Source organism: Entelurus aequoreus, linkage group LG11 (assembly GCF_033978785.1).
Source record: "Entelurus aequoreus isolate RoL-2023_Sb linkage group LG11, RoL_Eaeq_v1.1, whole genome shotgun sequence".
Classification (NCBI taxonomy): domain Eukaryota; kingdom Metazoa; phylum Chordata; class Actinopteri; order Syngnathiformes; family Syngnathidae; genus Entelurus; species Entelurus aequoreus.
In genome coordinates, this window is record NC_084741.1 from 9,706,825 (window position 1) to 9,734,686 (window position 27,862).

Here is a 27,862-nt window from a genome sequence, read left to right on the forward strand (position 1 = left end):
ATTGGAACATTGGACCATTGGAACATTGGACCATTTGTCTTGGGAGAAGCCCCCGGACAACATAGCTCCTAGGACCATTGGAACATTGGAACATTGGAACATTGGACCATTGGAACATTGGACCACTTGTCTTGGGAGAAGCCCCCGGACAACATAGCTCCTAGGACCATTGGAACATTGGAACATTGGACCATTGGAACATTGGACCATTTGTCTTGGGAGAAGCCCCCGGACAACATAGCTCCTAGGACCATTGGAACATTGGAACATTGGACCATTGGAACACGCCAACTCCTATACCTCTAGAAGGTGTCAGCTCAGGAAGGACCAGATGAAAAAAGTCATCAAGAAATCAAGAAAAGAGTGCAGAATGCAGTTTATTGAAAAAGTGTTGATCCATGTAGTACTTACTGTATGTGATCTATGTAGTACTTATGTGATCCATGTAGTACTTATGTGATCCATGTAGTACTTATGTGTGGGAGACTATGTTGATCCATGTAGTACTTATGTGATCCATGTAGTACTTACGTGATCCATGTAGTACTTATGTGATCCATGTAGTACTTATGTGTGGGAGACTATGTTGATCCATGTAGTACTTATGTGTGGGAGACTATGTTGATCCATGTAGTACTTGTGTGATCCATGTAGTACTTAGTAGTACTTATGTGTGGGAGACTATGTTGATCCATGTAGTACTTGTGTGATCCATGTAGTACTTAGCAGTACTTATGAGTGGGAGACTATGTTGATCCATGTAGTACTTGTGTGATCCATGTAGTACTTATGTGTGGGAGAATATGTTGATCCATGTAGTACTTATGTGTGGGAGACTATGTTGATCCATGTAGTACTTATGTGATCCATGTAGTACTTATGTGATCCATGTAGTACTTATGTGATCCATGTAGTACTTATGTGTGGGAGACTATGTTGATCCATGGAGTACTTATGTGTGGGAGACTATGTTGATCCATGTAGTACTTATGTGTGGGAGACTATGTTGATCCATGTAGTACTTATGTGTGGGAGACTATGTTGATCCATGTAGTACTTATGTGTGGGAGACTATGTTGATCCATGTAGTACTTGTGTGATCCATGTAGTACTTAGTAGTACTTATGTGTGGGAGACTATGTTGATCCATGTAGTACTTATGTGATCCATGTAGTACTTAGTAGTACTTATGTGTGGGAGACTATGTTGATCCATGTAGTACTTGTGTGATCCATGTAGTACTTAGTAGTACTTATGAGTGGGAGACTATGTTGATCCATGTAGTACTTGTGTGATCCATGTAGTACTTAGTAGTACTTATGTGTGGGAGACTATGTTGATCCATGTAGTACTTGTGTGATCCATGTAGTACTTAGCAGTACTTATGAGTGGGAGACTATGTTGATCCATGTAGTACTTGTGTGATCCATGTAGTACTTATGTGTGGGAGACTATGTTGATCCATGTAGTACTTATGTGTGGGAGACTATGTTGATCCATGTAGTACTTATGTGATCCATGTAGTACTTATGTGATCCATGTAGTACTTATGTGATCCATGTAGTACTTATGTGTGGGAGACTATGTTGATCCATGTAGTACTTATGTGTGGGAGACTATGTTGATCCATGTAGTACTTATGTGTGGGAGACTATGTTGATCCATGTAGTACTTATGTGTGGGAGACTATGTTGATCCATGTAGTACTTATGTGTGGGAGACTATGTTGATCCATGTAGTACTTATGTGATCCATGTAGTACTTAGTAGTACTTATGTGTGGGAGACTATGTTGATCCATGTAGTACTTGTGTGATCCATGTAGTACTTAGTAGTACTTATGAGTGGGAGACTATGTTGATCCATGTAGTACTTGTGTGATCCATGTAGTACTTAGTAGTACTTATGTGTGGGAGACTATGTTGATCCATGTAGTACTTATGTGATCCATGTAGTACTTAGTAGTACTTATGTGTGGAGACTATCGCAGTCCCAGCTTCTTCTTCTCCCGCTGCTTCTTGCGTACAACCTCCATGTTACGATCTCTCCACATGCTCTTCCTCAGTTTGATGGGCCGGCTGCCGACGTACTTGCCTGCACACACACACATTTAACACACACACACATTTAACACACACATTTAACACACACACACACAAATCTTGCACTAAAGTAGCACACACTAGGGATGGGGATCAAGAATGGATCAGAGAACTGATGGAGAAGTGAATGTTTAAAAGGGAACTGCACTTGTTGCCTATCATTCACAATCATTATGTAAGACAAGAACACACCTTTTGATATTTTTATGCATTCTGAACAGTAAATAAATGAAATCAAAAGTCAGCTAACAATGGAGCCAATGTATAGAGCCCTTTAAAAAACATGTAAACACCTGCATTGACAGTAAAAAAAATGCTTAGTGTGTTTTGGTGTCTTGCCAGATTTTGTAGGAATAGACTATTTGTATTCCTGCTGTAGGAGCACTTGCATTCAGAGGAGGAGCTACACTTCCATGTTTAGCTAACAGTTTCATGCATGAAAAACACAACATGTGAATTGTTATGATCATGCTTTCATTGTCAAAGATGTTTGGTAATAGCCACCCACCCATTCTCTACTGATTGTCCCTTCTGGGGAGATGGGGGGCTGGAGCCTATCTAAGTAACAAAGACTTAATTTACAGTTATTTGGACACTACGGGAACATATTCTGAGTAACAAAGACTTCATTTACAGTTATTTGGACACTAGGGGAACATATTCTAAGTAACAAAGACTTCATTTACAGTTATTTGGACACTAGGGGAACATATTCTAAGTAACAAAGACTTCATTTACAGTTATTTGGACACTAGCAGAACATATTCTAAGTAACAACGACTTAATGTAGAGTTATTTGGACACTAGGGGAACATATTCTAAGTAACATAGACTTAATTTACAGTTATTTGGACACTAGGGGAACATATTGTAAGTAACAACGACTTAATGTAGAGTTATTTGGACACTAGGGGAACATATTCTAAGTAACAAAGACTTAATTTACAGTTATTTGGACACTAGGGGAACATATTCTAAGTAACAAAGACTTAATTTACAGTTATTTGGACACTAGGGGAACATATTCTAAGTAACAAAGACTTAATTTACAGTTATTTGGACACTAGGGGAACATATTCTAAGTAACAAAGACTTAATTTACAGTTATTTGGACACTAGGGGAACATATTCTAAGTAACAATGACTTCATTTAGAGTTATTTGGACACTAGGGGAACAAATTCTAAGTAACAACGACTTAATTTACAGTTATTTGGACACTAGGGGAACATATTCTAAGTAACAACGACTTAATGTAGAGTTATTTGGACACTAGGGGAACATATTCTAAGTAACAAAGACTTAATTTACAGTTATTTGGACACTAGGGGAACATATTCTAAGTAACAAAGACTTAATTTACAGTTATTTGGACACTAGGGGAACATATTCTAAGTAACAAAGACTTAATTTAGAGTTATTTGGACACTAGGGGAACATATTCTAAGTAACAAAGACTTAATTTACAGTTATTTGGACACTAGGGGAACATATTATAAGTAACAAAGACTTAATTTACAGTTATTTGGACACTAGGGGAACATATTATAAGTAACAAAGACTTAATTTACAGTTATTTGGACACTAGGAGAACATATTCTAAGTAACAACGACTTAATTTAGAGTTATTTGGACACTAGGGGAACATATTCAAAGTAACGTAGACTTAATTTAGAGTTATTTGGACACTAGGGGAACATATTCTAAGTAACATAGACTTAATTTAGAGTTATTTGGACACTAGGGGAACATATTCTAAGTAACAAAGACTTAATTTACAGTTATTTGGACACTAGGGGAACATATTCTAAGTAACAAAGACTTAATTTAGAGTTATTTGGACACTGGGGGAACATATTCTAAGTAACAAAGACTTAATTTAGAGTTATTTGGACACTGGGGGAACATATTCTAAGTAACAAAGACTTAATTTACAGTTATTTGGACACTGGGGGAACATATTCTAAGTAACAAAGACTTAATTTACAGTTATTTGGACACTAGGGGAACATATTCTAAGAAACAAAGACTTAATTTACAGTTATTTGGACACTAGGGGAACATATTCTAAGTAACAAAGACTTCATTTACAGTTATTTGGACACTAGGGGAACATATTCTAAGTAACAAAGACTTAATTTACAGTTATTTGGACACTAGGGGAGCATATTCTAAGTAACAAAGACTTAATTTACAGTTATTTGGACACTAGGGGAACATATTCTAAGTAACAAAGACTTAATTTACAGTTATTTGGACACTAGGGGAACATATTCTAAGTAACAAAGACTTAATTTACAGTTATTTGGACACTAGGGGAACATATTCTAAGTAACAAAGATTTCATTTACAGTTATTTGGACACTAGGGGAACATATTCTAAGTAACAAAGACTTAATTTACAGTTATTTGGACACTAGGGGAACATATTCTAAGAAACAAAGACTTACTTTACAGTTATTTGGACACTAGGGGAACATATTCTAAGTAACAAAGACTTAATTTACAGTTATTTGGACACTAGGGGGAACATATTCTAAGTAACAAAGACTTAATTTAGAGTTATTTGGACACTAGGGGAACATATTCTAAGTAACAAAGACTTAATTTACAGTTATTTGGACACTAGGGGAACATATTCTAAGTAACAAAGACTTAATTTAGAGTTATTTGGACACTAGGGGAACATATTCTAAGTAACAAAGACTTCATTTAGAGTTATTTGGACACTAGGGGAACATATTCTAAGTAACAAAGACTTCCTTTACAGTTATTTGGACACTAGGGGAACATATTCTAAGTAACAAAGACTTCATTTACAGTTATTTGGACACTAGGGGAACATATTCTAAGTAACAAAGACTTCATTTAGTTATTTGGACACTAGGGGAACATATTCTAAGTAACAAAGACTTCATTTACAGTTATTTGGACACTAGGGGAACATATTCTAAGTAACAAAGACTTAATTTACAGTTATTTGGACACTAGGGGAACATATTCTAAGTAACAAAGACTTCATTTAGAGTTATTTGGACACTAGGGGAACATATTCTAAGTAACAAAGACTTCATTTACAGTTATTTGGACACTAGGGGAACATATTCTAAGTAACAAAGACTTCATTTAGAGTTATTTGGACACTAGGGGAACATATTCTAAGTAACAAAGACTTCATTTACAGTTATTTGGACACTAGGGGAACATATTCTAAGTAACAAAGACTTCATTTACAGTTATTTGGACACTAGGGGAACATATTCTAAGTAACAAAGACTTCATTTACAGTTATTTGGACACTAGGGGAACATAATCTAAGTAACAAAGACTTCATTTACAGTTATTTGGACACTAGGGGAACATATTCTAAGTAACAAAGACTTAATTTACAGTTATTTGGACACTAGGGGAACATATTCTAAGTAACATATTCTAAGTAGTAGATATCCGATACTGTCCAACTCTTAATTACCGATACTGATATCAACCGATACCGATTTATACAGTGGTGGAATTAACGCATTTTTATGCCTAATTTGGACAACCAGGTATGGTGAAGATAAGGGCCTTTTTAAAAAATTTTATAAAATAAAATAAATAATAATAATAATAATAAATAATAATAATTTATAAAATAAAATAATTTATAATATAATAATTTATAAAATAAAATAAATAATAATAATAAATAATAATAATAATAATAATAAATAAATAAAATAAAATATGCACAATCATGGGCTGTATCCCTTGCAGACTGTATTGATATATGTTGATATATCATGTAGGAAGCACAGACTGTATCCCTTGCAGACTGTATTGATATATATTGATATATCATGTAGGAAGCACAGACTGTATCCCTTGCAGACTGTATTGATATATGTTGATATATCATGTAGGAACCACAGACTGTATCCCTTGCAGACTGTATTGATATATAGTGATATATAATGTAGGAAGCAGAATATTAATAAGAGAAAGAAACAACACTTTTGTGTGAATGAGTGTAAATGGTGTATCTTGTGGTTTTTATGTTGATTTAATAAAAAATAAAAATAAATAAATATAAAAACGATACCGATAATAAAAAAACCTGATACCGATCATTTCCGATATTTCATTTTAAAGCATTTATCGACATCTCTAGTTTTCAGCTTTCAATCATTATTTTTAGTGTTCCTAAAAATAGATATAGCGGCCCCCAGACACACTTTTTTCTCTAAATGTGGCCCCCTGAGTCAAATAATTTCCCAGGCCTGATTTGAAGCATCAGTTTGAAAAAGGCATAACCACGTTTGCTTTTCTTGTCTTCATGGCTGATTATTACTCACTGCAGATGTCACGAGAGCCAACAAACACAAGAAAACATCACTTACTGTACAATGTCTGCCTACAGTAGGATGTCTATATATGAAGAATGACTCAAAGAAAAAGGGGGGGGGTGGAACCAAGCGTCTTTTTGTGTGGTTCTCACCACTTCCGGGTCTAAATTGGCTGTCAAAGTGTCCCAACTTGTCAAAATACCTACTCCTCCTTCTACTATCCAGATGATCTACATGGACACATAGAAGTGATCATGGCGCGGCTATAAATAGTGTGTCTGTGTCAGCACTTATAATAACAATATGACTAATAATACTTGCTCATATTCAAGTTGAATGTTATTTATTGGATTTTACGGGTGCAATAGTGGAGCTTCCATTGGCTGTAAGCAGACTTGTATAAGTGCATGAGAAGCTGCTCATAATGATTGTGAACTATAGGCAACATTCCACTTCAAGTAGAAGTGAAAGTCAAATAGGAAAAGTAGAAAAGTCTGACCGTTCATCTCCCGCATCGCTCGCACGTAATCGTTTGGGTCTTTGAAGCTGACAAAGCCGTAGCCTTTGGTCTTTCCTGTGCGCTTGTCTCTCACCACCTGAAACCATGTCATCAATACGTTTATTGATTATTGCCACTTCCTGCTGCCCGCCTACAACTCATCACGCTCCTCACGGACACTTGGCAACACCCGCATGTGACGGTCATGTGACGGGCGTGTAATGTGATGTTACGTTAGGATATTATGTGATGTGTGTTATTATATGTTGTCATCAACATGATGGATGGCACAATGTCAACATAAACCCACCTTGGCTTTGAGGAAAGATGGATACCTGCTGAAAGCTCTGGCCAGGATGTCGTCATTGACCTCGTTACCAAGATCCCCGCAGAAGATACGGAAATCATCTGCAATGCAGACGTGACGATACAGATATCAACATATATGACCGTAGACATGTCAATATATATGACCATAGACATGTCAATATATATGACCATAGACATGTCAATATATATGACCATAGACACGTCAATATATATGACCATAGACACGTCAATATATATGACCGTAGACATGTCAATATATATGACCGTAGACATGTCAATATATATGACCATAGACATGTCAATATATATGACCATAGACACGTCAATATATATGACCGTAGACATGTCAATATATATGACCATAGACATGTCAATATATATGACCATAGACACGTCAATATATATGACCATAGACATGTCAATATATATGACCATAGACACGTCAATATATATGACCATAGACACATCAATATATATGACCATAGACATGTCAATATGTATGACCATAGACATGTCAATATATATGACCATAGACATGTCAATATATATGACCATAGACATGTCAATATATATGACCATAGACATGTCAATATATATGACCATAGACACGTCAATATATATGACCATAGACATGTCAATATATATGACCATACACACGTCAATATATATGACCATAGACACATCAATATATATGACCATAGACATGTCAATATATATGACCATAGACACGTCAATATATATGACCGTAGACATGTCAATATATATGACCATAGACATGTCAATATATATGACCGTAGACATGTCAATATATATGACCATAGACATGTCAATATATATGACCATAGACATGTCAATATATATGACCATAGACACGTCAATATATATGACCATAGACATGTCAATATATATGACCATAGACACGTCAATATATATGACCAGAGACATGTCAATATATATGACCATAGACACGTCAATATATATGACCATAGACACGTCAATATATATGACCATAGACATGTCAATATATATGACCGTAGACATGTCAATATATATGACCATAGACACGTCAATATATATGACCATAGACATGTCAATATATATGACCATAGATACGTCAATATATATGACCATAGACATGTCAATATATATGACCATAGACATGTCAATATATATGACCATAGATACGTCAATATATATGACCATAGACATGTCAATATATATGACCATAGATACGTCAATATATATGACCATAGACATGTCAATATATATGACCATAGACATGTCAATATATATGACCATAGATACGTCAATATATATGACCATAGACATGTCAATATATATGACCATAGACACGTCAATATATATGACCATAGACATGTCAATATATATGACCATAGATACGTCAATATATATGACCATAGACATGTCAATATATATGACCATAGACATGTCAATATATATGACCATAGACATGTCAATATATATGACCATAGACACGTCAATATATATGACCATAGACACGTCAATATATATGACCATAGACATGTCAATATATATGACCATAGACATGTCAATATATATGACCATAGACACGTCAATATATATGACCATAGACACGTCAATATATATGACCATAGACATGTCAATATATATGACCATAGACATGTCAATATATATGACCATAGACACGTCAATATATATGACCATAGACACGTCAATATATATGACCATAGACACGTCAATATATATGACCATAGACATGTCAATATATATGACCATAGACATGTCAATATATATGACCATAGACATGTCAATATATATGACCATAGACACGTCAATATATATGACCATAGACACGTCAATATATATGACCATAGACATGTCAATATATATGACCATAGACATGTCAATATATATGACCATAGACACGTCAATATATATGACCATAGACATGTCAATATATATGACCATAGACATGTCAATATATATGACCATAGACATGTCAATATATATGACCATAGACATGTCAATATATATGACCATAGACACATCAATATATATGACCATAGACATGTCAATATATATGACCATAGACATATTGACACACAAATATTCACATTGCTTCTATTTTTGGGTGATAAAAGCTTTGTTGTCATGTAACCATGGCAACAAGTAAGGCTCCTACCTGTCTCCCACTCCAGCAGACTGGGGTCCTCCCAAGAGCTTCCTGCTGCTGTTCTGATGCACTTCCTGACCTTGTCACTCTTGGACTTGTTGGCCTTCTTCTCCTCACTGGAACTCTCCACAGGCTGCAGGGGGCAACAACTGATATCAATCATCCCATGCCGTATCACAGCATCTTCTTCTTCTCGCAGACATGTTTGATAGAGCTCATGCATGCTAGCAGCTAATCAGACTCAGCCCAGCGATACCAGCAGGATCCATACCTAAAAAGGTTTGATGGAGTGAAATGAGGCAATGGGAGTTATCAAAATCCTATTCACTATCAACCCTCTGGAATAAACTATAAGTTAAAGTGCTTTGTGAGTAAGTTGAACCATGCCAACACGTTTGTTACTGGATACTTTCAAATACACTTTGTTGATGTCTCATTGATATCCTCATGGGAACAGGCGATACATGTCTGATTGATATCCACATGGGAACAGGCAATACATGTCTGATTGATATCCGCATGGGAACAGGCGATACATGTCTGATTGTTATCCACATGGGAACAGGCGATACATGTCTGATTGATCCATGCATGGGAACAGGCAATACATGTCTGATTGATATCCATATGGGAACAGGCGATACATGTCTGATTGATATCCATATGGGAACAGGCGATACATGTCTGATTGATATCCATATGGGAACAGGCGATACATGTCTGATTGATATCCATATGGGAACAGGCGATACATGTCTGATTGATATCCATATGGGAACAGGCGATACATGTCTGATTGATATCCATATGGGAACAGGCGATACATGTCTGATTGATATCCACATGGGAACAGACGATACATGTCTGATTGATATCCATATGGGAACAGGCGATACATGTCTGATTGATATCCTCATGGGAACAGGCAATACATGTGTGATTGATATCCTCATGGGAACAGGTGATACATGTCTGATTGATATCGGCATGGGAACAGGCGATATATGTCTGATTGATATCCATATGGGAACAGGCGATACATGTCTGATTGATATCCATATGGGAACAGGCGATACATGTCTGATTGATATCCATATGGGAACAGGCGATACATGTCTGATTGATATCCTCATGGGAACAGGCAATACATGTGTGATTGATATCCTCATGGGAACAGGTGATACATGTCTGATTGATATCCACATGGGAACAGGCGATATATGTCTGATTGATATCCACATGGGAACAGGCGATACATGTCTGATTGATCCCTGCATGGGAACAGGCGATACATGTCTGATTGATATCCTCATGGGAACAGGCAATGTCTGATTGATATCCTCATGGGAACAGGCAATACATGTCTGATTGATATCCTCATGGGAACAGGCGATACATGTCTGATTGATCCCTGCATGGGAACATGCAATACATGTCTGATTGATATCTTCATGGGAACAGGCAATACATGTCTGATTGATATCTACATGGGAACAGGCGATACATGTCTGATTGATATCCATATGGGAACAGGCGATACATGTCTGATTGATATCCATATGGGAACAGGCGATACATGTCTGATTGATATCCACATGGGAACAGACGATACATGTCTGATTGATATCCATATGGGAACAGGCGATACATGTCTGATTGATATCCTCATGGGAACAGGCAATACATGTGTGATTGATATCCTCATGGGAACAGGTGATACATGTCTGATTGATATCGGCATGGGAACAGGCGATATATGTCTGATTGATATCCATATGGGAACAGGCGATACATGTCTGATTGATATCCATATGGGAACAGGCGATACATGTCTGATTGATATCCATATGGGAACAGGCGATACATGTCTGATTGATATCCTCATGGGAACAGGCAATACATGTGTGATTGATATCCTCATGGGAACAGGTGATACATGTCTGATTGATATCCACATGGGAACAGGCGATATATGTCTGATTGATATCCACATGGGAACAGGCGATACATGTCTGATTGATCCCTGCATGGGAACAGGCGATACATGTCTGATTGATATCCTCATGGGAACAGGCAATGTCTGATTGATATCCTCATGGGAACAGGCAATACATGTCTGATTGATATCCTCATGGGAACAGGCGATACATGTCTGATTGATCCCTGCATGGGAACATGCAATACATGTCTGATTGATATCCTCATGGGAACAGGCAATACATGTCTGATTGATATCTACATGGGAACAGGCGATACATGTCTGATTGATATCCACATGGGAACAGGCGATACATGTCTGATTGATATCCACATGGGAACAGGCAATACATGTCTGATTGATATCCACATGGGAACAGGCGATACATGTCTGTTTGATATCCTCATGGGAACAGGCAATACATGTCTGATTGATATCCTCATGGGAACAGGCGATACATGTCCGATTGATATACGTATGGGAACAGGCGATACATGTCTGATTGATATCTGCATGGGAACATGCGATACATGTCTGATTGATATCTTAATGGGAACAGGCGATACATGTCTGATTGATATCTTAATGGGAACAGGCGATACATGTCTGATTGATCCCTGCATGGGAACAGGCAATACATGTCTGATTGATATCCACATGGGAACAGGCGATACATGTCTGATTGATATCCTCATGGGAACAGGCGATACATGTCTGATTGATATCCGTATGGGAACAGGCGATACATGTCTGATTGATATCCACATGGGAACAGGCGATACATGTCTGATTGATATCCACATGGGAACAGGCGATACATGTCTGATTGATATCCGCATGGGAACAGGCGATACATGTCTGATTGATATCCGCATGGGAACAGGCGATACATGTTTGATTGATATCCGCATGGGACCAGGCGATACATGTGTGATTGATATCCACATGGGAACAGGCAAAACATATCTGATTCATATCCGCATGGGAACAGGCGATACATGTCTGATTGATATCGGCATGGGAACAGGCGATACATGTCTGATTGATAGTTGCATGGGACCAGGCGATACATGTGTGATTGATATCAGGAGTATGAAGACTACCTCTTTGCGTACTTCCCGCTCTGGCATGCTGGGTCCAATGACTGCAGTGTTGTCTTCACTCTCCCTCCTGTCCAGCAGACCTGCTGCCATCACTGCAGCCTGTTGCTCGGCAACACGAGCAGCCAGCTCCTCCTGACAACACACACACATCTTTACTACCAGGTCAAGGCACTGTTAGTAGCTAGATAACTAGTCCTTACACGCTCTTTAGCAAACTGTAGTTGACACTGTTAGTAGCTAGATAACTAGTCCTTACACGCTCTTTAGCAAACTGTAGTTGACACTGTTAGTAGCTAGCTAACTAGTCCTTACACGCTCGTTAGCAAACGGTAGTTGACAATGTTAGTAGCTAGTTAACTAGTCCTTACACGCTCGTTAGCAAACGGTAGTATACACTGTTAGTAGCTAGCTAACTAGTCCTTACACGCTCGTTAGCAAACGGTAGTTGACAATGTTAGTAGCTAGTTAACTAGTCGTTACACGCTGGTTAGCAGGCTGTAGTTGACATTGTTAATAGCTAGCTAACTAGTCGTTACACGCTGGTTAGCAGGCGGTAGTTGACATTGTTAATAGCTAGCTAACTAGTCGTTACACGCTGGTTAGCAGGCGGTAGTTGACATTGTTAATAGCTAGCTAACTAGTCGTTACACGATCGTTAGCAGGCAGTAGTTGACATTGTTAAAAGCTAGCTAACTAGTCGTTACACGCTGGCTAGCAGGCGGTAGTTGACATTGTTAATAGCTAGCTAACTAGTCGTTACACGTTGGTTAGCAGGCAGTAGTTGACATTGTTAATAGCTAGCTAACTAGTCGTTACACGCTGGTTAGCAGGCTGTAGTTGACATTGTTAATAGCAAGCTAACTAGTCGTTACACGCTGGTTAGCAGGCGGTAGTTGACATTGTTAATAGCTAGCTAACTAGTCGTTACACGCTGGTTAGCAGGCGGTAGTTGACATTGTTAATAGCTAGCTAACTAGTCGTTACACGATCGTTAGCAGGCAGTAGTTGACATTGTTAAAAGCTAGCTAACTAGTCGTTACACGCTGGCTAGCAGGCGGTAGTTGACATTGTTAATAGCTAGCTAACTAGTCGTTACACGTTGGTTAGCAGGCAGTAGTTGACATTGTTAATAGCTAGCTAACTAGTCGTTACACGATCGTTAGCAGGCAGTAGTTGACATTGTTAAAAGCTAGCTAACTAGTCGTTACACGCTGGTTAGCAGGCTGTAGTTGACATTGTTAATAGCTAGCTAACTAGTCGTTACACGCTGGTTAGCAGGCTGTAGTTGACATTGTTAATAGCTAGCTAACTAGTCGTTACACGCTGGTTAGCAGGCTGTAGTTGACATTGTTAATAGCTAGCTAACTAGTCGTTACACGCTGGTTAGCAGGCGGTAGTTGACATTGTTAATAGCTAGCTAACTAGTCGTTACACGCTGGTTAGCAGGCTGTAGTTGACATTGTTAATAGCTAGCTAACTAGTCGTTACACGCTGGTTAGCAGGCTGTAGTTGACATTGTTAATAGCTAGCTAACTAGTCGTTACACGCTGGTTAGCAGGCTGTAGTTGACATTGTTAATAGCTAGCTAACTAGTCGTTACACGCTGGTTAGCAGGCTGTAGTTGACATTGTTAATAGCTAGCTAACTAGTCGTTACACGCTGGCTAGCAGGCGGTAGTTGACATTGTTAATAGCTAGCTAACTAGTCGTTACACGCTGGTTAGCAGGCTGTAGTTGACATTGTTAATAGCTAGCTAACTAGTCGTTACACGCTGGTTAGCAGGCTGTAGTTGACATTGTTAATAGTAGTAATAGTTGGCAAAGGCTAGTGTGCCTTGATGGTCAGGTGTTAAGAGTACACGTGGAAGGAAATGGACAGTAGTGATGATGTCACAATCAACAGGTGATGATGTCACAATCAACAGGTGATGATGTCACAATCAACAGGTGATGATGTCACAATCAACAGGTGCTACCATTCTGGCTTGCCGCTGAGCAAGGGCATCATTTTTGGGGGGTCCGACGGTGACGGGAGGGGCGGAGTAAACGGTGGGCGCAGCCTGGAAGATGGTCGCAGCCGACTTGATGGAAGGCGGGACTCCCGGTCTTGTGGGCGGGGCAGGGACCATGGCCATCATGTCGCTCACCTGGACACACGGTAGTCAGACCAGTGGGAAGGTTACTAAGAAGTCACAGACTGACCACAGGTGCAGCAGTCATGTGCTGGACTGGCGAGGAGACACTGGGAGGGCTCTGGCCCTGCAGGGAAGGCGGCATCATCATGGGCGGGGGCGGAGGAGGCCGTGGCATGGGAGGAGCCACAGGAGGTGCACGCATGATGTTGATCCTCTGAGCACCTGTATCACAGCCAGTATCAGTTGCATGTCAGACGCCATGGACATGTCCTCACCTGGCCGCTGCAGGATGTGTGGAACGAAGGCCGGTCTCATCAATGGAGGAGGGGGGGTGCTGACTGGAGGGACTGGAGCCCACACACACACTTACTACATGATGTTGGAAAGTGAAAGTGAAAGTGAAAGATGAGAAGGTCACCTGCTGCAACAAAGGTGGTAGGTGGAGGTCCAACAAAAGCTGCCCTGGCATCAAGTGTCTGCTGAACCTGAAAGTGGGAATGACATTTGTTTGTTCTAGGCATGACTATTCTGTCATACATGTCACTACAACATGACTATTCTGTCATACATGTCACTACAACATGACTATTCTGTCATACATGTCACTACAACATGACTATTCTGTCATACATGTCACTACAACATGACTATTCTGTCCTACATGTCACTACAACATGACTATTCTGTCATACATGTCACTACAACATGACTATTCTGTCCTACATGTCACTACAACATGACTATTCTGTCATACATGTCACTACAACATGACTATTCTGTCATACATGTCACTACAACATGACTATTCTGTCATACATGTCACTACAACATGACTATTCTGTCATACATGTCACTACAACATGACTATTCTGTCCTACATGTCACTACAACATGACTATTCTGTCATACATGTCACTACAACATGACTATTCTGTCCTACATGTCACTACAACATGACTATTCTGTCATACATGTCACTACAACATGACTATTCTGTCATACATGTCACTACAACATGACTATTCTGTCATACATGTCACTACAACATGACTATTCTGTCATACATGTCACTACAACATGACTATTCTGTCATACATGTCACTACAACATGACTATTCTGTCATACATGTCACTACAACATGACTATTCTGTCATACATGTCACTACAACATGACTATTCTGTCATACATGTCACTACAACATGACTATTCTGTCCTACATGTCACTACAACATGACTATTCTGTCATACATGTCACTACAACATGACTATTCTGTCATACATGTCACTACAACATGACTATTCTGTCATACATGTCACTACAACATGACTATTCTGTCATACATGTCACTACAACATGACTATTCTGTCCTACATGTCACTACAACATGACTATTCTGTCCTACATGTCACTACAACATGACTATTCTGTCATACATGTCACTACAACATGACTATTCTGTCATACATGTCACTACAACATGACTATTCTGTCATACATGTCACTACAACATGACTATTCTGTCATACATGTCACTACAACATGACTATTCTGTCATACATGTCACTACAACATGACTATTCTGTCATACATGTCACTACAACATGACTATTCTGTCCTACATGTCACTACAACATGACTATTCTGTCCTACATGTCACTACAACATGACTATTCTGTCCTACATGTCACTACAACATGACTATTCTGTCATACATGTCACTACAACATGACTATTCTGTCCTACATGTCACTACAACATGACTATTCTGTCATACATGTCACTACAACATGACTATTCTGTCCTACATGTCACTACAACATGACTATTCTGTCATACATGTCACTACAACATGAATATTCTTTCCTACATGTCACTACAACATGACTATTCTGCCCTACATGTCACTACAACATGACTATTCTGTCCTACATGTCACTACAACATGACTATTCTGTCATACATGTCACTACAACATGACTATTCTGTCCTACATGTCACTACAACATGACTATTCTGTCCTACATGTCACTACAACATGACTATTGTGTCCTACATGTCACTACAACATGACTATTCTGTCCTACATGTCACTACAACATGACTATTCTGTCATACATGTCACTACAACATGACTATTCTGTTCTACATGTCACTACAACATGACTATTCTGTCATACATGTCACTACAACATGACTATTCTGTCATACATGTCACTACAACATGACTATTCTGTCATACATGTCACTACAACATGACTATTCTGTCCTACATGTCACTACAACATGACTATTGTGTCCTACATGTCACTACAACATGACTATTCTGTCCTACATGTCACTACAACATGACTATTCTGTCATACATGTCACTACAACATGACTATTCTGTCCTACATGTCACTACAACATGACTATTCTGTCCTACATGTCACTACAACATGACTATTCTGTCATACATGTCACTACAACATGACTATTCTGTCCTACATGTCACTACAACATGACTATTCTGTCATACATGTCACTACAACATGACTATTCTGTCCTACATGTCACTACAACATGACTATTCTGTCATACATGTCACTACAACATGACTATTCTGTCCTACATGTCACTACAACATGACTATTCTGTCATACATGTCACTACAACATGACTATTCTTTCCTACATGTCACTACAACATGACTATTCTGCCCTACATGTCACTACAACATGACTATTCTGTCCTACATGTCACTACAACATGACTATTCTGTCATACATGTCACTACAACATGACTATTCTGTCCTACATGTCACTACAACATGACTATTCTGTCCTACATGTCACTACAACATGACTATTCTGTCCTACATGTCACTACAACATGACTATTCTGTCATACATGTCACTACAACATGACTATTCTGTCCTACATGTCACTACAACATGACTATTCTGTCATACATGTCACTACAACATGACTATTCTGTCATACATGTCACTACAACATGACTATTCTGTCATACATGTCACTACAACATGACTATTCTGTCCTACATGTCACTACAACATGACTATTGTGTCCTACATGTCACTACAACATGACTATTCTGTCCTACATGTCACTACAACATGACTATTCTGTCATACATGTCACTACAACATGACTATTCTGTCCTACATGTCACTACAACATGACTATTCTGTCATACATGTCACTACAACATGACTATTCTGTCATACATGTCACTACAACATGACTATTCTGTCCTACATGTCACTACAACATGACTATTCTGTCATACATGTCACTACAACATGACTATTCTGTCCTACATGTCACTACAACATGACTATTCTGTCCTACATGTCACTACAACATGACTATTCTGTCCTACATGTCACTACAACATGACTATTCTGTCATACATGTCACTACAACATGACTATTCTGTCCTACATGTCACTACAACATGACTATTCTGTCATACATGTCACTACAACATGACTATTCTGTCCTACATGTCACTACAACATGACTATTCTGTCCTACATGTCACTACAACATGACTATTCTGTCCTACATGTCACTACAACATGACTATTCTGTCATACATGTCACTACAACATGACTATTCTGTCATACATGTCACTACAACATGACTATTCTGTCCTACATGTCACTACAACATGACTATTCTGTCCTACATGTCACTACAACATGACTATTCTGTCATACATGTCACTACAACATGACTATTCTGTCATACATGTCACTACAACATGACTATTGTGTCCTACATGTCACTACAACATGACTATTCTGTCCTACATGTCACTACAACATGACTATTCTGTCATACATGTCACTACAACATGACTATTCTGTCCTACATGTCACTACAACATGACTATTCTGTCATACATGTCACTACAACATGACTATTCTGTCATACATGTCACTACAACATGACTATTCTGTCATACATGTCACTACAACATGACTATTCTGTCCTACATGTCACTACAACATGACTATTGTGTCCTACATGTCACTACAACATGACTATTCTGTCCTACATGTCACTACAACATGACTATTCTGTCATACATGTCACTACAACATGACTATTCTGTCCTACATGTCACTACAACATGACTATTCTGTCATACATGTCACTACAACATGACTATTCTGTCATACATGTCACTACAACATGACTATTCTGTCCTACATGTCACTACAACATGACTATTCTGTCATACATGTCACTACAACATGACTATTCTGTCCTACATGTCACTACAACATGACTATTCTGTCATACATGTCACTACAACATGACTATTCTGTCCTACATGTCACTACAACATGACTATTCTGTCATACATGTCACTACAACATGACTATTCTTTCCTACATGTCACTACAACATGACTATTCTGCCCTACATGTCACTACAACATGACTATTCTGTCCTACATGTCACTACAACATGACTATTCTGTCATACATGTCACTACAACATGACTATTCTGTCCTACATGTCACTACAACATGACTATTCTGTCCTACATGTCACTACAACATGACTATTGTGTCCTACATGTCACTACAACATGACTATTCTGTCCTACATGTCACTACAACATGACTATTCTGTCATACATGTCACTACAACATGACTATTCTGTCCTACATGTCACTACAACATGACTATTCTGTCATACATGTCACTACAACATGACTATTCTGTCATACATGTCACTACAACATGACTATTCTGTCATACATGTCACTACAACATGACTATTCTGTCCTACATGTCACTACAACATGACTATTGTGTCCTACATGTCACTACAACATGACTATTCTGTCCTACATGTCACTACAACATGACTATTCTGTCATACATGTCACTACAACATGACTATTCTGTCCTACATGTCACTACAACATGACTATTCTATCATACATGTCACTACAACATGACTATTCTGTCATACATGTCACTACAACATGACTATTCTGTCCTACATGTCACTACAAAATGACTATTCTGTCATACATGTCACTACAACATGACTATTCTGTCCTACATGTCACTACAACATGACTATTCTGTCCTACATGTCACTACAACATGACTATTCTGTCCTACATGTCACTACAACATGACTATTCTGTCATACATGTCACTACAACATGACTATTCTGTCCTACATGTCACTACAACATGACTATTCTGTCATACATGTCACTACAACATGACTATTCTGTCCTACATGTCACTACAACATGACTATTCTGTCCTACATGTCACTACAACATGACTATTCTGTCCTACATGTCACTACAACATGACTATTCTGTCATACATGTCACTACAACATGACTATTCTGTCCTACATGTCACTACAACATGACTATTCTGTCCTACATGTCACTACAACATGACTATTCTGTCATACATGTCACTACAACATGACTATTCTGTCCTACATGTCACTACAACATGACTATTCTGTCATACATGTCACTACAACATGACTATTCTGTCCTACATGTCACTACAACATGACTATTCTGTCATACATGTCACTACAACATGACTATTCTGTCCTACATGTCACTACAACATGACTATTCTGTCCTACATGTCACTACAACATGTTTACATGTAATCGATGATTAGGAACCTACCCGGCTGTAGGTGCCCGTGCCAATAATTGGTCGGATGACCGCCAAAGCCACGGGGAGTGCCTCCCCCACTCCTCCACCTCCTGCGTTTGGACCTGCTCCTCCTAGCACCTCCTGCTCAAACCTGCAGGCGTGGTCACTTCATTAGGAACATGCAAACATTCACACTTCTTTCATTTGAAAAGGAGGAGGAAGAAGCACAGCTTATTTAATCCTCCCCCTTTTCCGTTCAGAGCAGTTCTGTCCCATTCTTGTTGTAACACAACTGTGAATAAATACATGAATATAAGTCAACAAGGGTGAATAAATACATGAATATAAGTCAACAAGTGTGAATAAACACATGAATATAAGTCAACAAAGGTGAATAAATACATGAATATAAGTCAACAAGTGTGAATAAATACATGAATATAAGTCAACAAGTGTGAATAAACACATGAATATAAGTCAACAAAGGTGAATAAATACATGAATATAAGTCAACAAGTGTGAATAAATACATGAATGTAAGTCAACAAGGGTGAATAAATACATGAATATAAGTCAACAAGTGTGAATAAATACATGAATATAAGTCAACAAGTGTGAATAAACACATGAATATAAGTCAACAAAGGTCAATAAATACATGAATATAAGTCAACAAGTGTGAATAAATACATGAATATAAGTCAACAAGGGTGAATAAATACATGAATATAAGTCAACAAGTGTGAATAAACACATGAATATAAGTCAACAAAGGTGAATAAATACATGAATATAAGTCAACAAGTGTGAATAAATACATGAATATAAGTCAACAAGTGTGAATAAACACATGAATATAAGTCAACAAAGGTGAATAAATACATGAATATAAGTCAACAAGTGTGAATAAACACATGAATATAAGTCAACAAAGGTGAATAAATACATGAATATAAGTCAACAAGTGTGAATAAATACATGAATGTAAGTCAACAAGGGTGAATAAATACATGAATATAAGTCAACAAGTGTGAATAAATACATGAATATAAGTCAACAAGTGTGAATAAACACATGAATATAAGTCAACAAAGGTCAATAAATACATGAATATAAGTCAACAAGTGTGAATAAATACATGAATATAAGTCAACAAGGGTGAATAAATACATGAATATAAGTCAACAAGTGTGAATAAACACATGAATATAAGTCAACAAGGGTGAATAAACACATGAATATAAGTCAACAAGGGTGAATAAATACATGAATATAAGTCAACAAGGGTGAATAAATACATGAATATAAGTCAACAAGTGTGAATAAATACATGAATACAAGTCAACAAGGGTGAATAAATACATGAATATAAGTCAACAAGTGTGAATAAATACATGAATATAAGTCAACAAGTGTGAATAAATCCATGAATATAAGTCAACAAGTGTGAATAAATCCATTAATATAAGTCAACAAGGGTGAATAAATACATGAATATAAGTCAACAAGGGTGAATAAATACATGAATATAAGTCAACAAGTGTGAATAAATCCATGAATATAAGTCAACAAGGGTGAATAAATCCATGAATATAAGTCAACAAGGGTGAATAAATACATGAATATAAGTCAACAAGGGTGAATAAATACATGAATATAAGTCAACAAGGGTGAATCCATCCATGAGTAAATAGATGATAATCCAAGTAGTGATGAATAATAAGGTGGAGTACTTTAGAGTATTTGGGCAGCTGGTGATGTGATTATATTCATGCACTTTTCACTGACATGAAAAGTGTATTTACAACATTAATAATAATATATACATACTATACAAATATAAAAAAGGTAAGCTTTTAGTTCATTTTTTTTATATATATAATTTTTTGTTTGTAATTGGTTTTTAATCTTCATTATTTACTTCAGGTTATTACAGTATGTCTCTATATACATACTTATTTATTACTTTTATTAATTTTGGCCAAAGGGGGCGCATTTCAATTTCTTACACACACTTGTTATTTCATATGTTGGCCAGAGGGGAAGCACTTTTCACATTGACACAGTCAATGTGAAAAGTGCTTCCTTTTTGGGACCACCCTCATGTTGATAGATGTCACCAGCAGGGGGTGCAAATGACATCTCTATGTTTGTTTTTTGTAATGTGCTTAAGACCGATGACAAAGGAGTCAGGGGCCACAGATGACAAAGGAGTCAGGGACCACAGATGACAAAGGAGTCAGGGGCCACAGATGACAAAGGAGTCAGGGACCACAGATGACAAAGGAGTCAGGGACCACAGATGACAAAGGAGTCAGGGACCACAGATGACAAAGGAGTCAGGGGCCACAGATGACAAAGGAGTCAGGGACCACAGATGACAAAGGAGTCAGGGACCACAGATGACAAAGGAGTCAGGGACCACAGATGACAAAGGAGTCAGGGACCACAGATGACAAAGGAGTCAGGGGCCACAGATGACAAAGGAGTCAGGGACCACAGATGACAAAGGAGTCAGGGACCACAGATGACAAAGGAGTCAGGGACCACAGATGACAAAGGAGTCAGGGACCACAGATGACAAAGGAGTCAGGGACCACAGATGACAAAGGAGTCAGGGACCACAGATGACAAAGGAGTCAGGGACCACAGATGACAAAGTAGTCAGGGACCACAGATGACAAAGGAGTCAGGGGCCACAGATGACAAAGGAGTCAGGGACCACAGATGACAAAGGAGTCAGGGACCACAGATGACAAAGGAGTCAGGGACCACAGATGACAAAGGAGTCAGGGACCACAGATGACAAAGGAGTCAGGGACCACAGATGACAAAGTAGTCAGGGACCACAGATGACAAAGGAGTCAGGGACCACAGATGACAAAGGAGTCAGGGACCACAGATGACAAAGGAGTCAGGGACCACAGATGACAAAGGAGTCAGGGACCACAGATGACAAAGGAGTCAGGGACCACAGATGACAAAGTAGTCAGGGACCACAGATGACAAAGGAGTCAGGGACCACAGATGACAAAGGAGTCAGGGACCACAGATGACAAAGGAGTCAGGGACCACAGATGACAAAGGAGTCAGGGACCACAGATGACAAAGGAGTCAGGGACCACAGATGACAAAGGAGTCAGGGACCACAGATGACAAAGGAGTCAGGGACCACAGATGACAAAGTAGTCAGGGACCACAGATGACAAAGGAGTCAGGGACCACAGATGACAAAGGAGTCAGGGACCACAGATGACAAAGGAGTCAGGGACCACAGATGACAAAGGAGTCAGGGACCACAGATGACAAAGGAGTCAGGGACCACAGATGACAAAGGAGTCAGGGACCACAGATGACAAAGTAGTCAGGGACCACAGATGACAAAGGAGTCAGGGACCACAGATGACAAAGTAGTCAGGGACCACAGATGACAAAGGAGTCAGGGACCACAGATGACAAAGGAGTCAGGGACCACAGATGACAAAGGAGTCAGGGACCACAGATGACAAAGGAGTCAGGGACCACAGATGACAAAGTAGTCAGGGACCACAGATGACAAAGGAGTCAGGGACCACAGATGACAAAGGAGTCAGGGACCACAGATGACAAAGTAGTCAGGGACCACAGATGACAAAGGAGTCAGGGACCACAGATGACAAAGTAGTCAGGGACCACAGATGACAAAGGAGTCAGGGACCACAGATGACAAAGGAGTCAGGGACCACAGATGACAAAGTAGTCAGGGACCACAGATGACAAAGGAGTCAGGGACCACAGATGACAAAGGAGTCAGGGACCACAGATGACAAAGGAGTCAGGGACCACAGATGACAAAGGAGTCAGGGACCACAGATGACAAAGGAGTCAGGGACCACAGATGACAAAGGAGTCAGGGACCACAGATGACAAAGTAGTCAGGGGCCACAGATGACAAAGGAGTCAGGGACCACAGATGACAAAGGAGTCAGGGACCACAGATGACAAAGGAGTCAGGGGCCACAGATGACAAAGGAGTCAGGGACCACAGATGACAAAGGAGTCAGGGACCACAGATGACAAAGGAGTCAGGGACCACAGATGACAAAGGAGTCAGGGACCACAGATGACAAAGGAGTCAGGGACCACAGATGACAAAGTAGTCAGGGACCACAGATGACAAAGGAGTCAGGGACCACAGATGACAAAGTAGTCAGGGACCACAGATGACAAAGGAGTCAGGGACCACAGATGACAAAGGAGTCAGGGACCACAGATGACAAAGGAGTCAGGGACCACAGATGACAAAGGAGTCAGGGACCACAGATGACAAAGGAGTCAGGGACCACAGATGACAAAGGAGTCAGGGGCCACAGATGACAAAGGAGTCAGGGACCACAGATTACAAAGGAGTCAGGGACCACAGATGACAAAGGAGTCAGGGGCCACAGATGACAAAGGAGTCAGGGACCACAGATGACAAAGGAGTCAGGGACCACCGATGACAAAGGAGTCAGGGACCACAGATGACAAAGTAGTCAGGGACCACAGACGACAAAGGAGTCAGGGACCACAGATGACAAAGGAGTCAGGGACCACAGATGACAAAGGAGTCAGGGACCACAGATGACAAAGGAGTCAGGGACCACAGATGACAAAGGAGTCAGGGACCACAGATGACAAAGGAGTCAGGGGCCACAGATGACAAAGGAGTCAGGGACCACAGATGACAAAGGAGTCAGGGACCACAGATGACAAAGGAGTCAGGGACCACAGATGACAAAGGAGTCAGGGACCACAGATGACAAAGGAGTCAGGGACCACAGATGACAAAGTAGTCAGGGACCACAGATGACAAAGGAGTCAGGGACCACAGATGACAAAGTAGTCAGGGACCACAGATGACAAAGGAGTCAGGGACCACAGATGACAAAGGAGTCAGGGACCACAGATGACAAAGGAGTCAGGGACCACAGATGACAAAGGAGTCAGGGACCACAGATGACAAAGGAGTCAGGGGCCACAGATGACAAAGGAGTCAGGGACCACAGATTACAAAGGAGTCAGGGACCACAGATGACAAAGGAGTCAGGGGCCACAGATGACAAAGGAGTCAGGGACCACAGATTACAAAGGAGTCAGGGACCACAGATGACAAAGGAGTCAGGGACCACAGATGACAAAGGAGTCAGGGGCCACAGATGACAAAGGAGTCAGGGGCCACAGATGACAAAGGAGTCAGGGACCACAGATGACAAAGGAGTCAGGGACCACCGATGACAAAGGAGTCAGGGACCACAGATGACAAAGTAGTCAGGGACCACAGATGACAAAGGAGTCAGGGACCACAGATGACAAAGTAGTCAGGGACCACAGATGGCCCCTGTGCCGCACTTTGGACAACCCAGCTGTAGAAGCTAACAGTTAATGTCCACTCTAGTCTTAGTAGCGTTCATCCTATATGGTTGTCTTACGTCAGCACAGGAAGTGGTCAAATCAGATGTTCACCTGGCGGGCATGAATAGGGGAAGTCCTTCTTTAGCTGCCATCTTGTTTCATCATATATTGCTGCCTTTGCACCTGTCAATCTTTACTTTTGTATGCACTTTAAATCAACAAAATATCTGACTTTGGAGCAATGTTCACGGACTCTAGTATTTGGCTCTCTATTAGATGCAATGTTATTGATTTATGTCATCACTTCTTCACACCTCCTCATATGGAAGATACTTTTCCTTCTTCATGACTCGAGAAGTGTAGAAATACAAGAACACACACACACACACACACACACACACACACACACACACACAGGGGTGGGGGGGGGTAACGTTACATAAGAAGGGTGGTACTCACAGAGCCATCTCGGCCTCCATCTCCTTCAGACGTTCTTCCCCGGACTTCATGGCCATGCTAGGACACACAAACCTTCATTATTCAGGTGTACACACAAACCTTCATTATTCAGGTGTACACACAAACCTTCATTATTCAGGTGGACACACAAACCTTCATTATTCAGGTGTACACACAAACCTTCATTATTCAGGTGTACACACAAACCTTCATTATTCAGGTGTACACACAAACCTTCATTATTCAGGTGTACACACAAACCTTCATTATTCAGGTGTACACACAAACCTTCATTATTCAGGTGTACACACAAACCTTCATTATTCAGGTGTACACACAAACCTTCATTATTCAGGTGTACACACAAACCTTCATTATTCAGGTGTACACACAAACCTTCATTATTCAGGTGGACACACAAACCTTCATTATTCAGGTGGACACACAAACCTTCATTATTCAGGTGTGCACACAAACCTTCATTATTCAGGTGGACACACAAACCTTCATTATTCAGGTGTACACACAAACCTTCATTATTCAGGTGGACACACAAACCATTATTCAGGTGTACAAAACACTCAACTTGGAGACATTTATTTGGCACACAAGCAACACACCTGACTAGGGATGATGTTTGATAAGGAATTATCGAGTTCGAGTCTATTATCGAATCCTCTTATCGAACAGATTCCTTATGGATTCTCTTATGGAGTCCAGATAGGTTGTTGTATATGGAAAAAAACACAATATTTGGTTTAACAAAAGCTCACTTTTATTATATAATAAAAAAATAAAATCTAATAAATAAATAAATATTGACTGTTACCCACCTAAAAAAATAAAATAAATATTGACTGTTACCCAAAGTATATTAAGTGGGATTTTTCAGAGAAATAAATATATACAGTAACACAAAAACAAGCTGTCTCTGTGATCACTATAGGTGTATAAATAATAATATAATGTTAAATAAAATCAGTCCCTTGGGCACAAAACTGAAAATAATACGGCTCTCCAAAAAGTGCACTTCTGCTGCTATTTGACATAAACTGTTTGTTATGATGCTTTGACATTTTTGCACTTTATTTCTTTATTGAAAGAAAATTCTATGAAGAGAAAAGTTGGCACACAATCAGTCCGTAAATAACTAAATGCCTACAAAATGTTGTGATTGTGTGAGTTTAAGAGGAAGACAAATAACATGATTTCCATCCATTTTGTCCCTTTCATTGACTTTATTCCACAAACTGCTTTAAACATCCTACTTTGAGAGAATGCGTGTAATAAGGCAAGTTGCATGATGAATGGTTGTAGATATATTGACTTACCTTGGTGGAGAATTGTAACTATGAACGAAGTCTTCTTGTCCAACATTCACCGCCTTAGCATTAGCATTAGCATGAGCTAACAATAAGATCGGAGGGCGGCCGTCGTCGCTCTCAGTTCGTGAAGTTAGTCACCAGGATATGTCTTCAAGTGCACAACATTTAACATGCGGCAGGACGTGACAAAAACAAAGTATCAATAACGAAACGACGGATTCATTTACAAGCTTTTGTTTTTTACTTCAGCTTCCGGGTTGCCGTGGGAGTACTTCCGGTTTATACATACTAGTATTTCCGGCTTACACATGCTAGTACTTCCGGCTCACACATGCTAGCTTTATTACTGGACTGTTCCTTAAAACATCTCTTTTATATCATGTTGTTGCTCA

The 27,862-nt window shown here is 39.3% G+C and overlaps 1 protein-coding gene across 1 annotated transcript; it reads right to left on the reverse strand.

Moving 5' to 3' along the window:
- Positions 1–325: 325 nt before the first annotated feature.
- Positions 326–27,766, reverse strand: rbm42 (RNA binding motif protein 42). Its single transcript, XM_062064105.1, has 12 exons — positions 27,477–27,766; positions 26,146–26,202; positions 20,344–20,464; positions 15,064–15,130; positions 14,921–14,992; positions 14,713–14,867; positions 14,487–14,657; positions 12,512–12,643; positions 9,440–9,563; positions 7,235–7,332; positions 6,925–7,021; positions 326–2,093 (listed from the first exon to the last, which is right to left on the reverse strand). Exons 2-12 carry the CDS (start codon positions 26,199–26,201, stop codon positions 1,981–1,983), a joined length of 1,206 nt encoding a protein of 401 aa, XP_061920089.1. The 5' UTR covers position 26,202; positions 27,477–27,766; the 3' UTR covers positions 326–1,980.
- Positions 27,767–27,862: the final 96 nt, after the last annotated feature.

Coding starts and splice junctions, on each gene's coding strand:
- rbm42 (XM_062064105.1), bottom strand. CDS start 26,201: ATGGCCATGAAGTCCGGGGAAGAACGTCTGAAGGAGATGGAGGCCGAG. Junction 9,564..12,511: donor AGCGGGAAGTACGCAAAGAG/GTAGTCTTCATA, acceptor TGCCCCCTGCAG/CCTGTGGAGAGTTCCAGTGA. Junction 7,333..9,439: donor TCTGCTGGAGTGGGAGACAG/GTAGGAGCCTTA, acceptor TCTGCATTGCAG/ATGATTTCCGTATCTTCTGC.